This window comes from Callospermophilus lateralis, chromosome X, assembly GCF_048772815.1.
Source record: "Callospermophilus lateralis isolate mCalLat2 chromosome X, mCalLat2.hap1, whole genome shotgun sequence".
NCBI classification, from domain to species: Eukaryota; Metazoa; Chordata; class Mammalia; order Rodentia; family Sciuridae; genus Callospermophilus; species Callospermophilus lateralis.
Genome location: NC_135325.1, coordinates 49,053,864 through 49,068,177, shown reverse-complemented (window position 1 = coordinate 49,068,177; position 14,314 = coordinate 49,053,864). Strand labels below are relative to the sequence as shown.

Genomic DNA, 14,314 nt, shown 5'->3' with positions numbered 1-14,314 from the left:
AGTTCCCCTCTAGTCCTAATTTTTCAGGGTTTTTGTTTGTTTGTGATATTAGGAATTGAACCTAGAGGTGATTAACCACCTAGCCACATCCTCAGCCCTGTTTGTTTGTTTGTTTGTTTGTACTTGGGTTTGGACCCAGGGACACTTAACCTCCTAGCTATACCCCCCAGACTTTTTTTCATTTTTTATTTTGAGACAAGGTTGCTTAGGACCTCACTACGTTGCTGAGGCTGACCTCAAATTTGTGATCTTCTTGCTTAAGTCTCCCCAGTTGTTGGGAATACAGGCAAGCATCACTGCATCAGCCCTCCAGGGTTTTTATAATTAATGGATATTGGATTTTGTCTGTGCTTCTTCTAAATCTACTAAGACAATCACATGTTTTTTGTCTTTTGTTCAGGTAATATATTAGTTTATTTTTGTATTCCTTGGATGGAATCCATTTACACATGAATCAGGTCTAGTATTGTTTAGAATTTTGTGTTTATATTAATGAAGGATACTCCTCTTTTGTTTTCTTTATGCATTTGTGATATCTTTGTCTAGCTTTGGTATCAGTCCTCAGACAATGAGTTGGGGGAAGTGTTCCCTCCATTTTTTTGAAAATATGTGAAGAATTGATGTTTTTAAAATGTTTGGTAGATTTATCATTGAAGCCATCTGGTCCTGTTTTTTTTTCTTTGTGGAAAGATTTTTAATTACTAATTCAATTTCTTTATTTTGTATCCTGATTTTGTCTGGATTCTGTCAAGTGTAATGACCCCAAGATATATTCCAACTGGCATTGTTGCTGATCTAACCAACTGTAAATGAGCCCTCTGAGTTTATTATATTTGCAACATCCCTTTCATAATGTAACATAACATTTATTTAAATTTATTTTGTTTAATTATTTTAAAAGTAGGATGTTTTCCATTTGTTTGCCTCTTCTTTTACTTAACTTTAACTTGGTGGTTGCTATCAGTTACATTGCATTTTTTCTGATTTATAATAGAAAACCAAGAGAGAAGAGAAATAAATGGGAATTTACAAGTAAACAGGAAACTATAGATACACAGAATAAACAAAGTTCTGCCGTTCATCTTGTAACAAAGTCTTTATCCTTTTCCTCAGACCAGAAGATCAATTCAGAAGTTATTAGAGTGGGAAAATAACAGATTATATCACAAGGTAAGAAATGCTAAGCAAATGGGTGCCTCATTTATTTATTTTAATTATTAAATTGAAAAAAGTACTAAATGGGGATTTTTCAAGCCATGAAAGGATTAGAGAACTAATACTCAACTATTTAGTAGATCGTTTTATAAGGTATTTTAAGTGCTGTTTCGTATCTTATGCCTATATTATTTGCTGTGACTTAACTCAGATGTACAGGTTGTAATTGTAATTAGTTTAAGTTAATATAAAATTCTTAACAAAACTGTACTTTCTTAGCTTGCTTTGCACTGGAAGTTGACTAAAAGGAAATGCGAAACTAGCAATATGATGGAGTATGTAAGTATGAAGTTGTTTTACTTAAATTTTTTGGATATAATCCTAAATGTAACATTTTATTGTATTTATCATCTGTCAGCTATTTTTTTCTCCTCAGATTGCTTACATCTTCTTTAGCTTTGTAGCCAACCTAAAATATCTTGAAAGTTTACTATTATTTAGATGTTAAGTCTCAACTAGTGTGCTCATCTGAAAATATTGTACAATCTTGATCTTCTTTTAACACAGTCACAAACCGCAGCATATGGTGGTAAGAACAGCTTCTACTGGACAAAATATTTCTAAATGTAATCTTATCAAAACTTGCATAAAATAGAAATTAACTTCTGAATTCTGAATTCATATTTTGGCTTTTTTTCTTTTATTATTATTATTATTAGTTGTTCAAAACATTACAAAGCTCTTGACATATCATATTTCATACATTTGATTCAAGTGGATTATGAACTCCCATCCCCCCCATACAGATTGCAGAATCACATCCATTACACATCCACGTTTTTACATATTGCCATACTAGTGTCTGTTGTATTCTGCTACCTTTCCTACCTCTACTATCCCCCCTCCCCTCCCCTCCCATCTTCTCTCTCTACCCCATCTACTGTAATTCATTTCTCTCCCTTGTTTTTTTTTTCCCTTTCCCCTCACCTCCTCTTATGTGTAATTTTGTATAACAATGAGGGTCTCCTTCCATTTCCCTGCATTTTCCCTTCTCTCTCCCTTTCCCTCCCTCCTCTCATCCCTGTTTTATGTTAATCTTCTTCTCATGCTCTTCCTCCCTGCTCTGTTCTTAGTTGCCCTCCTTATATCAAAGAAGACATTTGGCATTTGTTTTTTAGGGATTAGCTAGCTTCACTTAGCATAATCTGCTCTAGTGCCATCCATTTCCCTGCAAATGCCATGATTTTGTCATTTTTTAGTGCATTTTTTGTGTATAAATGTGGCATTTATACACAATGGAGTATTTGTTTTTTTCTTGACTGACATTTAACTTTTAGTGAAAAAACTATATAGATTTTAATACAGGTTCCGTTTTTTTTTTTTTTTTAACTGAAAGCTATGCAACCTTGGTCATAACATAAAATCACATATAGCTAATATGATCAATTCAGCATTATTAACCTTAAAAATATTAAATTTATTCTAACTTCAGGCTTCTGACATGCAATATATATTTAATAATAAACATCGATTTGCATCTCATAAACAAGGATTATTATAGTATCTCTTCACTTTGAATAGCTTTTAGAAAAATGTGAAAATGACCACAAAACTAAAATCTATTATTGATATAACCTTCAAAAATATCTTGTTTTTATTATTATATTTCTGAACCTTCCTGTGAATAAACTATTTTAGTCAATCCATTTGGATGCTCATATTTTTCACATACAACTTACAAAAGATAGTAATCCTCAACTAATGCTTTGATGGAAAAATACACAAGCATAATAATTTTTTTGTAATCTGTAAAACAGTTTTAATTCTTTCTACTTTGATTTTTAAAATACAGGTGAAGGGAGCATATGATAAGTAATAGGTTTAGCTTCTCTTCCCCCAAAGGAATAGTTATTGTAAATCAGGTAATAACAGCTGTTAGCTATAGGAAGTAATTTTGTTTACCTGTTTAATTTTTGAATCCCCAATCTAATCACAACTTATGGTAAGTTATTTACATAACTGTTTTATGTATTTCCCTTACTTTTTGTAATATAGGATCAAAAGATAGTCATGTGACAATGAGTATAAGCTTTTCTGGGTTATATATAAGTTATATTAATTTAAAAACTTTTTGTCAACATATTATTGTTTGTTTTTATTTTGCAGGTTATACTAATAGAATTCTTACCAAAATATCCCATATTCCGACCTGACTGAGGAGTTTTATTCAGTCACTTCTGTGTTTCCTGTCATTTCCTACCCTTAGTGCCTTGTAGATGATTATGGAATGAAGATGGTCTCCTTCGCTGTGTTCAAGTTATTCTTTATAATGGTAGAGTATTCTCCTCACTCTTTTATTTTTGTTGGTTTAAGAAGATAATTTGCACATTTTTTTGTTGTTAAATGAGGCTTGTGTTTTGCACTCTCAGTTTTTAAATAAATACACATATACATATGTACACACACACACACACACACACACGCACACACACACAGTTGCCACTAAAAGTAAAACATCAGTGCTGGTGTTCAAAAAACAAAAACCTTGTTTTGAGCATGCTGCCTTATAATTTTCATACTCACTGTTTCTAAATATGCATCATTTTTTAGGCTACTTAATGCTCTGTAATCCCTTACTGGACACACTTAAATAAGCTTTTGGTAGCTTTTAGAAATGGTTTTACTCTGCTTTTAAAGAACATGCAATTAATAGCAATGGTTTGTCCTGCACTTTGCTAAAGTATCACTTATGTTAGTGGATAAAATATTTAAACTCCTAAAGACTTGTAAATATTGTCTCTTTGCATAATGTAAAATGTGTTATGCCATGGTTTACAGAATGTAATATTACTCTTATTGTATTGCCAACAATTCGCATAGATTTTAATATGAATGTCGTTTGCAAGCATCCTTTTGAATGTAGAGACGTTAACATGCTGTTTTATGGCAAAGCCATAATAAACATGTTAAAATTTCAGGTGTAGGGCAGGGTTGCCCAATGTAACAAGTGGATTAAAATTAAAGTCATTATCTCAGATATTGTGCATTGCATCCAAACCCAAGAACCTTATTTTTTTGCCATTTAATTCAGTATTTCCTGTTTTGAACTCCACCCCCACCCCAAAAGAATTTGACATCTGGCAATTTCACAGCCTCACTGTCCTTCATTTCATTCCCTTTGAATATTGCCTTTCCTTTGAAAATACACACAATTTTGACTTTTAAGAAGTATCTTGAGATTTTACTTGTCTTGGGAGGTAATCTAGAGTCCCATGAAAGCTACTGCTAACCTTTATCTGGAGTTCAGATAGTCTGTTTTGGGAAACAGAGCTACTTAAGTTACACCAAAATAATATGAAGTGGCTGAATCAGGGTTAATAAAATACTTTTAATTCTCTTTTTGAGGATTTTTTTTTTAACATTTGGAAATTATTAATGAAGAAAGGTGTTTAGACAAAAGTATTTTAGTTGGTACATTTACCACCCAAGTAGCCAGCCATTTGATTGGTATGTGCGCTATTTCTCTTCACAATTAAAATGACAATACCACTCCTCTTCTACTAAATTTGAATTTTAGTGTAACAAAAGCTTTGTATCACTTCCAGTAAAAGACAGATGTTTGCCTGTGTCTAGGCATTATTTGTAATTCATAGTGCTAAAGATAAATTTAAAGTGTCTGGGATTGAATAATATTCTATTTGTCATCTTACAATCTTGCTGCTTTTTGTAAGCTTTTTTAGGCAAGCATTCATCCCAGTGCAGAGAACAATCATTTCTTCACATAAGGTGAAACCTTTTTAGTCTATTTTTAAAATTCATTCCTAATTTGAAGTTCAAAGTCCTTGACCATTAGAAAAAGAAAAAAAGAGACACTATGTGATAGGAGATTATGATTGTTTGCACAAAGACTCTGTGGAGCTCCATTATCCCCATGCCACCCAGCCACCCCAGTTCTCTTTTAATATATTATGTATGCCTGCAAATAATCATGTGTCTGCCTGCTGCAAAATTGAAGGTGTATTTTTATAGAAATGGTGGAAACTTCTGAAAATACATACCCACTGTCTTGTTTTCTAGTTAAGATCAGGGAAAAATTGTATCTGTGGTTTATGTTCCAGCTAATGTCATTAAAATTATGCTTCAGACTGTGACATTTTAATACCAAAACTGATTGCCAGCATAATATAGAATTTCTAATTATCACTGATAGAATAATTGTTTTTAAATGTCAACCCTTATAATCTTATTTTTCCTGTAACCTTAGAATTTGAACATATGGTTATCATAGTAACTTTTTCTGCCATGTATAAATCATACTTGGTTTTGTTTAAAGAACGGGAAGTGGTGAATTGTTTCCATGAAACAGATATTAAGAATAGTGTGTCTGGAGGTAACAGAACATAGAATTCAAGAAACAATTGTATTTGTCATAAAAACAATTTGACAGAATGTGTAATTTTAATTTTAACCAATCACTCTTAATTTTTTTTTTATTTCATTATTCTGGTTAATCAATCTTAGTTACTTAAACTATCCAGAAAACACCCAATTTTCTTTTCTTTTTTCTATCACTTTCTCTCTCCTGTGATGGCTTTTTCAAACTGTTTTCCCTTGTAGGAGGCTGATTAGCAATTGGGTATTTTGGAGTGTTGGGGGGAGTTGTTTTCTTTGAGATTGGCATCAGTGAATACTGAAATGACAAGAGTACACTGTGGTGATTAATTCCTCCCCCACTGAGGCTTTTATTTTTATCCTCAGGATAGAGCATACTTGTATTTTTCCATTGGGTTAGTAAAATGTTTTGTGAAAGTTGTTTTTCAGTTGAAAAAAGTAATTTTAAATTTCTTTGTTGTATAATATTCCTTTATGAAATCTTCCATGGTGGTTTCCAGAGGAAAATGACATGTATTTGCCAAAGTGTATAAATCTCAGTAGTTGTTAAAGTTACAAGTTAAAATAGTTCTTTAAAATTTATTTTCCAATGCTTCTTGTTTGGTCAAAGATTCTGTCCTAACAAATTGATTGAATTGATAATTTTAAAGCTCATCCAAAAGGCCAAGAGCATATGTGGTATTGATAAAAATATAGACAAGTATTATTTACAGATTTATTAACTCCATTACAGACATACATGTCTTTGTTCCCTTCTTGTCCCCATGTTAATTTAGGAGTGGAAAAGTGCCTTGTCTTTTTCTGAACAAAGATAATGTGGAAGGAAGCAGAGTGAATGAATTAGTAGATCATTAGATTAGAAATTGTTCTTTCGACTAGGTATAAGGCATATTGAGTTTTTTTTATTTATTATACACTCTGTTTCCTTGTTTTTCTCCAATCATGTGATATATTAATGTCAAAATATTACAGAAGAGGACTATCAGTCACTTAAAAATTTGTATAATTTTAATGCTAGTAAACATGTAATTTAACATGGTTTTGGAAGGACAGTGGTTTTTGACTGAAACCCTACCAAAGCCCACTTAAGTATTTAATGTCCATACTCTTATGACTTGTAAACACTAATGTCTGAGAAATTAAATCATGTTAATTTTTATCACTCTGCCATTTTAATGAAATCTGTTTGTGGTTTTTGATAATTTGAGTAAAGTTCAGTAACATTTTTAAGCCTTTGAGCAAATAGGGTTTTTCAAATGTATGAGAGCTTTAAAAAATCATTAGCATTAAAATTTTGTTTACAGATAAGCCACCTCTTTAAAAAAATTAAACCTTACTACTTGAACATAAAACCCCAAACAATATTTCATTAGAATTTAATATATTGCTCTAGCAAGATATATAAATTATATTCATTTGACTAATGGAAGAAATTTCACATAGTGGAAATACCTTTTGCTAATTTGATTATAAGTGCTCAAATTCATTAAAATTGGGTCCTCCTATTCCTTTAAAAGTCTGCTTTTAAAGCAAAATCTATTCTGCAAAACAATTTTCAAGTTATTCAAGTTCCCTTAAGTGGTAAACTATTAGAATTTTCAGTAAAAGGAATAGGTTTACTAATACCTGTTCATGTAATATGTGGGCTAAAAAGGGATACATCTATAAAGATATATCTATATTTATAAATTTATATATTTATAAATATATAAATATATTTATAAATAGATATAGGTATATATTTATAGATATATCCCTATCTTTCCCTAATTTCCCTTACCTGATTCTGAGCCAGCCTTTTTATTTTGATGATGGCAACCTGAGAATACGTTCCATTTTCTGTGGACTTTGTCAAACTCATACTATATGAAGTAATGATTTAATATTGTGGACTCTAGGCAGTTAACTTAAATAGCATATCAGTGTTTTTGTCTGTAAAATTATGGGGTTGAACCTAGAAATGGGCAGAAAAGTAGAGATTATCTAACATTCTGAGATTCTAGAAATCCACAGGAAAGTTTTATTCTACAGAATCTCAGAATGATTATTTTCAGACCTACTACCCTTTGTGGAAACTCTCACAGTGCCTTGCACACAGTAAAAGTTCAGTTTGCTTGCTGGCTGGTAGTTGATGTGTGTTAATATCATACAGGGTCAAAGAACCTGATGCCTGCTAGACCTTAGTCCACCTTGATGATAAAAGTGAATGTAGATTCCCTAGGAACTGAGGTCTGAGGTCTCTGAGCTTTGCCTATGTGGAATCTCACAATGCAGTTGGTATCCAGGCAAGAATTATAGCTGTGACAACAATGGAGATATGGAAGGATCCACTCTGAAGTTTTAATGTGAAGAGTTTCACATCCTATCCAACATTTGCTTCAGTGTCTTATCAAGTTCCACACTTTCAAAAAGATCTTTTGGAACAAATTGATAAAATTTGGTAGAAAGGGAAATGGTGTGGAATTCAAACCCAAGTCACTTCTATTTTAATTCTTAGCTCTGCTGCTTAATTCCTCTGTACCTCATGTCCTCATTGCTGAAGTGGGGACAATAATCTGGACCTACCTCACAGGGGAATTGAGGATTTTTTCACATATTTGTGTGATTTGAAGATGATAGAAAGATATACTGGATATCATAATTGTGTAATTTCTAAAGAGATTCCTTGAAATCCATGTCGTTATGTTTTTCTTTAACAGAACGAGTGTTGCAGTTTATCTATATATCAGTAGTAAATTTTGTTATTGATTCCTTGTTTGTTAAACATGAATTATTGTATTATGTTAATACTTGATTTAGGGAGGAAAAGCAGGGGATGTAAACCAGTGGTTCCCAACTTGGGGTAGATGAAATTAGCAGTGGGGTTATCCTTAATCCTTTTGCATTATTTCAAAAAAGATACTAGAAACCATACTTTGACCCATAATATTCCTGCTACACAGCCAACTAATACATGGAATTTCCATGCATTTTGCTTATATTCTTTCAATTCTGTCTGTTAACACTGATTAGAAGCTGGGAATGATTATGTGCTTTTGATTAATACAAAAAATGACAAAAATTTATTATTATATACTTGAAAACATAAAGAAGGAATCATGAAGAGATGTATATGGCAAAAATGTTGGGAGCCACTTTTATAAAGGAACTTAGGTTATTTGACCCTTTCCACAGATTGCCTACCTGGTCCCTAAATAATTAAATGCTGGGGGGTGGGGGGGTTGAGAGAGAGAGAGAGAGAGTGTGTGTGTGTGTGTGATGGCTAGATTGGGCTGTATAACTTCAGGTTGGAATTTGCCTTCAGCTTTTTTTCTGTTTCAGGATGATGTAATTGAGCTAATTCATTGAGGTGTGTAACTCATACATATACGCACATAGGATTGCAAATGTGGAAAGTGTTATACTGTCACATTCTAGCATTGGACTAAATATCAATTTCTGAGTCTTAAAGTAGTTCTGTGTATAAATTCGGTGTGATGAATCAAGGCAATAATTTCTCAAATGTTGCTTTTATTCCTGCTTATTTCATTTAAGCTTTTATCTTGGCTTATTTTCTTAACTTTCTGTTTTTTCTAGTGAGCAAATAGTGTAAAATTGTTTTAATGCTTGGACTTTGGAAAAAGTTATAAATGTTTGAAATTATATAATCTACAAGCTAGTTTGCCATTCTTGGACTAACAATGTACAAAATGAGTCTTGGTGGTGAGAACAGGACATCCAAATAGCTAGAAAGTGGATATTGATCAAAACATCTGCTTGAAAAGGCTACAATTTCTACTTTTGACAGTGGATTCCTGTTGGGACAGCATTATCAGAAGAGAATAATAGTGGATATGTCTATCCAAACAAAGAACTTTCATGCATCTTGTAGTGTTCCATAGCCTGTGGAATGAATTCATTTTTCTCCCTTGAGTCCAGGAATGATCCCCCTGGAAGAACTCAACCTATATACAGCTGTGCCAAAATGAAGGATACCTGCCTCTCTGAAACTTTCACTGCTGCTTCTGTCGTTGTTCACTTGTCAGATAAAATTTTATTCTCAGGATGCAAAATTAAAATAAAGTGCAAATCTATGTTAGTGAATTGGGTGTTTCGGGGCACATCTTTTTTTCTTCTTCACTTTCTTATTCTTCCTTTTGAAGATCGTATTTCACATTTCACCTCTTGTCTCAATGGTGAGTGCTATGTTTGATTCTATAAGTACTTTATGGCATACATCAGGTTTGGGAGTCCTTGTTTTGCCCAGTGTTTGGCATGTGGCCAAGTAGAAAGTTATTCTTGAATGACCTTGCATTCATCCTGCAAGCCTACCTGTGAAATATAATATTAAAATTAGGAGGGGCTGGGGTTGTGACTCAGTGATACAGCATGCGTGAGTTACTGGGTTCGATCCCTGGCACCACATAAAAATAAATAAAGGGATTGTGTCCATCTACATCTTAAAAAAAACGAGTATTTACAAATAGGGGGCTCTGGATATAGCTCATGTGTAGAGTGCTTGCCTTGCGTGCACAAGGCCCTGGGTTCAATCCCCAGCACTATCAAAAAAAAAAAAAAAAAAGTACAAACTTACCAAGCATGAGTGTGTAGTATAAGGAGTGGGGAATTTGAAGTTACTTGACAGAAGTTTTGACTCTCCTCAGCAGATTATGGAAGAAATTTAAGTTGCTTTTTAAACTGATTAAAATGCAGTAATATTAGATTTGTTTACTCTAAGCTTAATTCTTGTGAATTCATTAAAAACAGGAAAGTACAACTTAGCAAGAAAAACTATAGAGTGTTTCCCAGTATGTGTGGTAATTGTATTATTTTTTAATTTGTGGTAATTGTACTATTTCAAAAAGATTTGAAATTTCAAAATATTAAGGCAGAGATGGCACACTTACACCTACACAGAAGTTTCATATTTTTGTTTTGAAAAGAAAAAAATTATGCTGAGGATTGAACCTAGGGCCTCCTGTGTGAAAGCATGAACTCTATACTGAGCTACACCATGAGACCCTAAAATTCTCCTTTCAAAATTTTTGGATGAGGGAAATATACATACTTCTTCTTGATGAGGTCTTAAATGTGAAGTAGGATGTGCTATGTGGGAAGTGCTTGTATGTTATATTTTATATTAAGGGTGGAAGCCACATGCCTTTAGATCTGCCAGTAAAGAATACTTAACTTTTTTTTTTTTTTTTTTTTAGAGAACAAGGGGAATTTTTTTTTCAGGTTTTTTTTTTTAATTTTTTTCATCTTTCATACATTTGATTCAAGTGAGTTATGAACTTCCATTTTTACCCCAAATACAAATTGCAGAATCACATCAGTTACACATTCACAATGTTTACATAATGCCATATTAGTGACTGTTGTATTCTGCTTCCTTTCCTATCCCCTACTATCCCCCCTCCCCTCCCCTCCCATCTTCCCTCTCTACCGGGAATTTTTATTGAGAGAAAAAAAATAAAAAGCTTTTTAGATTTCCAAATGAGTGATGAGATTATAGCTTGCAAAACTAAAGAAGAAAAATATACAACTATTTGATCAAAAACAGTAGAGGTAATCATGAAGCAAATGGAGTGAATACTATTGCCCAGGGATTGACATACCAAAGTTTACCCTTAGTGTAGTAGTGGTTTTACTTTCTGTTTTACCTTTGGTTAACCTCAGTAGAAAAATATTCATATTTGTCTTGACCCTTTCAACTCTTTCAAGACATAGTGACCATGTACATAAATTTATTGTATACATATTTATTTTATTTGTACTACTGGGGATTGAATCCAGCATGCTAGGCAAGTACTGAACTCCATCCCCAATCCTTTTTAAAATTTTTATTTTGAGACAGTCTTGCTATGTTTCCCAGGTTACTCTAAAAAATCTACAATCCTCTTGCCTCAGCTCCCAGAATATCTGGGATTAATAGTTAATTCTTCATAAGATAATTAAATATAGAAAATTCTCTAGGGGATACTAGAATTTTCCAGTTATAATTACCAAGAAAATTGAGTAGTAATCTTCTAGCAAAAATCAGGACACTTGGTAAATCTGATTTTGTCTATCATACCCAATGTTATATTATTTTGATATCACATACTACTTATGAATACACACACACACACACACACATATACTATAGTAAATAGCAAACATCTTGTTTCCTGAAATCAACTCTATATTCTGGGTTTGGTGTGGGATTTTTTAAAAAAATACGTTTTAAGTAGTTTGGACTGGGATTGAATTATTTGGTAGAAGGTAGAATAAGGAAATCCAATCCACCAGCAGACCTCTGAGGTAGCTGAAAATCCAGTTCTGATTCTTTAGTCAAAGAAAGTATCCTGGCTAAGGTTGTGGCTCAGCGGTAGAGCACTTGCCTAGCACATGCAAGGCCTGGATTCGATCCTCAGCACCACATAAAAATAATTAAATAAAGGTATTACGTCCAACCAAAACTAAAAAAATAAATGTTTAAATATTTAAGAAATTATTCTGAACTGTGTACAGTTCACAAGAATTTTCGCAGATGAAAGGTGGGCAGCAATGTAGATTTTTTTAGAGATAATTGTTTAATATGTATTTTTTAGTTTTCGGTGGACACAACAACTTTATTTTATTTTTATGTGGTGCTGAGGATCGAACCCAGCACCCCGCGCGTGCCAGCTGAGCGCGTTACGGCTTGAGCCACCTCCCCAGCCCAGCAATGTAGATATTTAGAGTAGAATAAATGATAATCCAAACAGATAGCAGAGGGATATAAAGGGGATTTTTGAAAGATAAATCCCTGATGTTGGTAAAGTTTTAATAGATAAAGAGTAGGGTAGGGAATCCTTGGAGATTTTAGTGAGACTTTGCCTCTAAGGTAGATGAATGTGGTCTTGCAGAGAGAGTGCTCAACTTGGAATGAAACTGTCTAGATTCAAATTCTGGCTCCACATCTGACTAGCTTTGATATTTGAGTCTTTGGTGCATTTATGAGATAGGATGAATATAGTAACTCTTGCCTTTGAAGAATATTATAAGGATGTATGAGATTATGGATATGGAAGGACTTTCAATAGTGTAAAATGAAGGAGAGAATATCGCTGTCAACCAGGACCTTTCAATACATAGTAACCACAGGGCACAGTGGAAAATGGAGGGATCCCCTCTCAGGAGAGCTAAATTGATGGAACACCTACCACTATCAGGCTTCCATTTGTTTTCTTGGAATATTCCACATTTGTGTGCAAACCTCAGTGGCATGTACTGCTATAGATTACTAATTAATTTACCTTGCCACTTGCTTTTTTCCTTCAAACATAGCCTCTATTTAAAAAAATTTTTTTCTTAGTTGTAGCTGGACAGCATGCTTTTATTTTACTTGTTTATTTTTATGTGGTGCTAATGATGTAACCCAGTGCCTCCCACATGCTAAGTAGGCACTCTGCCACTGAGCCCCAGCCCCAAACATAGCCTCTTTTTTAAAAAAAAAAATATTTTTTATTTTTAGGTGGACACAATATCTTTATTTTATTTTTATGTGGTGCTGAGGATCGAACCCAGTACCCCATGCATGCTAGGAGAGAACTCTATCACTGGGTCACAATCCCAGCCCCAGCCACAAACAGCCTCTTAAGAGGGTCTTGCTTCCTTTGAAATCTTTTTAATTGTCCTCCAGCAAACTGACCTTACGGTTTTCAGCAGCTTATGCCTTGTTTTCCTAATATTCAGGTGGCATTTTTATACCACTTTTGAGAATGTATCCCAAACACATTGATTCCGGCCTCAGTGTGATCAGTGATTCATATCTGTGAGATTACTGGCAAAGGTTAAGAGGACAGTGATCATAGAACAAGGGAAAGCATGCAGGATCTAAACTCACTGGTTTGGCCTCATGAACATGATATTCTAACCAATTCTTTGCATTTAATTTTAAGCTTTTGGGAACCATATTATAGAATGATATAAAATGTTATAGATATCAAAAAGATCTTTGAGGTCACCAATTCCAATACAAATGACTGTCTCCAGAGGGGAGGTTGGGATTTGCTTTTAATGGCAGAGTTGGAACTGAAGTTAAGGTTGCCTGATTCCCTCTCCAGTATTTCTTATTCTGTTTTCTTTATTAATTAATTTATCTTGCCGCTTTTTCCCTTCAAATATAATGTCTGTTTTTTAAAATTTTTTCATAGTTGTAGCTGGACAGCATGCTTTTATTTTGTTTATTTTTATGTGGTGCTAATGATGGAACCCAGTGCCTCGAACATGCTAGGCATGCACTCTGCCACTGAGCCCCAGCCCAGCCACAAACATAGCCTCTTAGGAGCGTCTTGCCTCCTTTGAAATCTTTTTAATTGGCTTCCAACAAACTGACCTTACGGTTTTCAGCAGCCTATGCCTTGTTTTCCTAATATTCAGGTGGCATTTTTATACCACTTTTGAGAATGTATCCCGAACACATTGATTCAGGCCTCAGTGTGATCAGTGATTCATATCTGTGAGATTACTGGCAAGGGTTAAGAGGACAGTGATCATAGAACAAGGAAAGCATGCAGGATCTAAACTCACTGGTTTGGCCTCATGAACATGATATTCTAACCAATTCTTTGCATTTAATTTTAAACTTTCAGGAACCATATTATAGAATGATATAAAATGTTATACATATTAAAAAGATCTTTGAGGTCACCAATTCCAATACAAATGACTGTCTCCAGAGGGAAGGCTGGGATTTGCTTTTTTTGTTGTTGTTTTGTTTTGTTTAAATTATTTCTTGTGTTTTTTTAATATTTATTTTTTA

General features: G+C 33.5%; 1 protein-coding gene across 7 annotated transcripts in view; it reads left to right on the top strand.

The window, feature by feature from the left end:
• Window positions 1-14,314, top strand: part of Chic1 (cysteine rich hydrophobic domain 1) — a 98,751-nt gene that overhangs the window by 34,878 nt on the left and 49,559 nt on the right. For 4 of the 7 annotated variants that reach the window (XM_077107223.1, XM_077107224.1, XM_077107225.1 and 1 more), the window contains exons 4-6: window positions 1,114-1,170; window positions 1,435-1,494; window positions 3,422-3,487. In XM_077107223.1, coding sequence (XP_076963338.1) covers window positions 1,114-1,170; window positions 1,435-1,494; window positions 3,422-3,487 — 183 coding nt within the window. Of the gene's footprint in view, window positions 1-1,113; window positions 1,171-1,434; window positions 1,497-3,321; window positions 3,496-14,314 lie in introns of those variants that run through there. The other 3 variants (XM_077107226.1, XM_077107227.1, XM_077107228.1) reach the window with 3 other exon arrangements.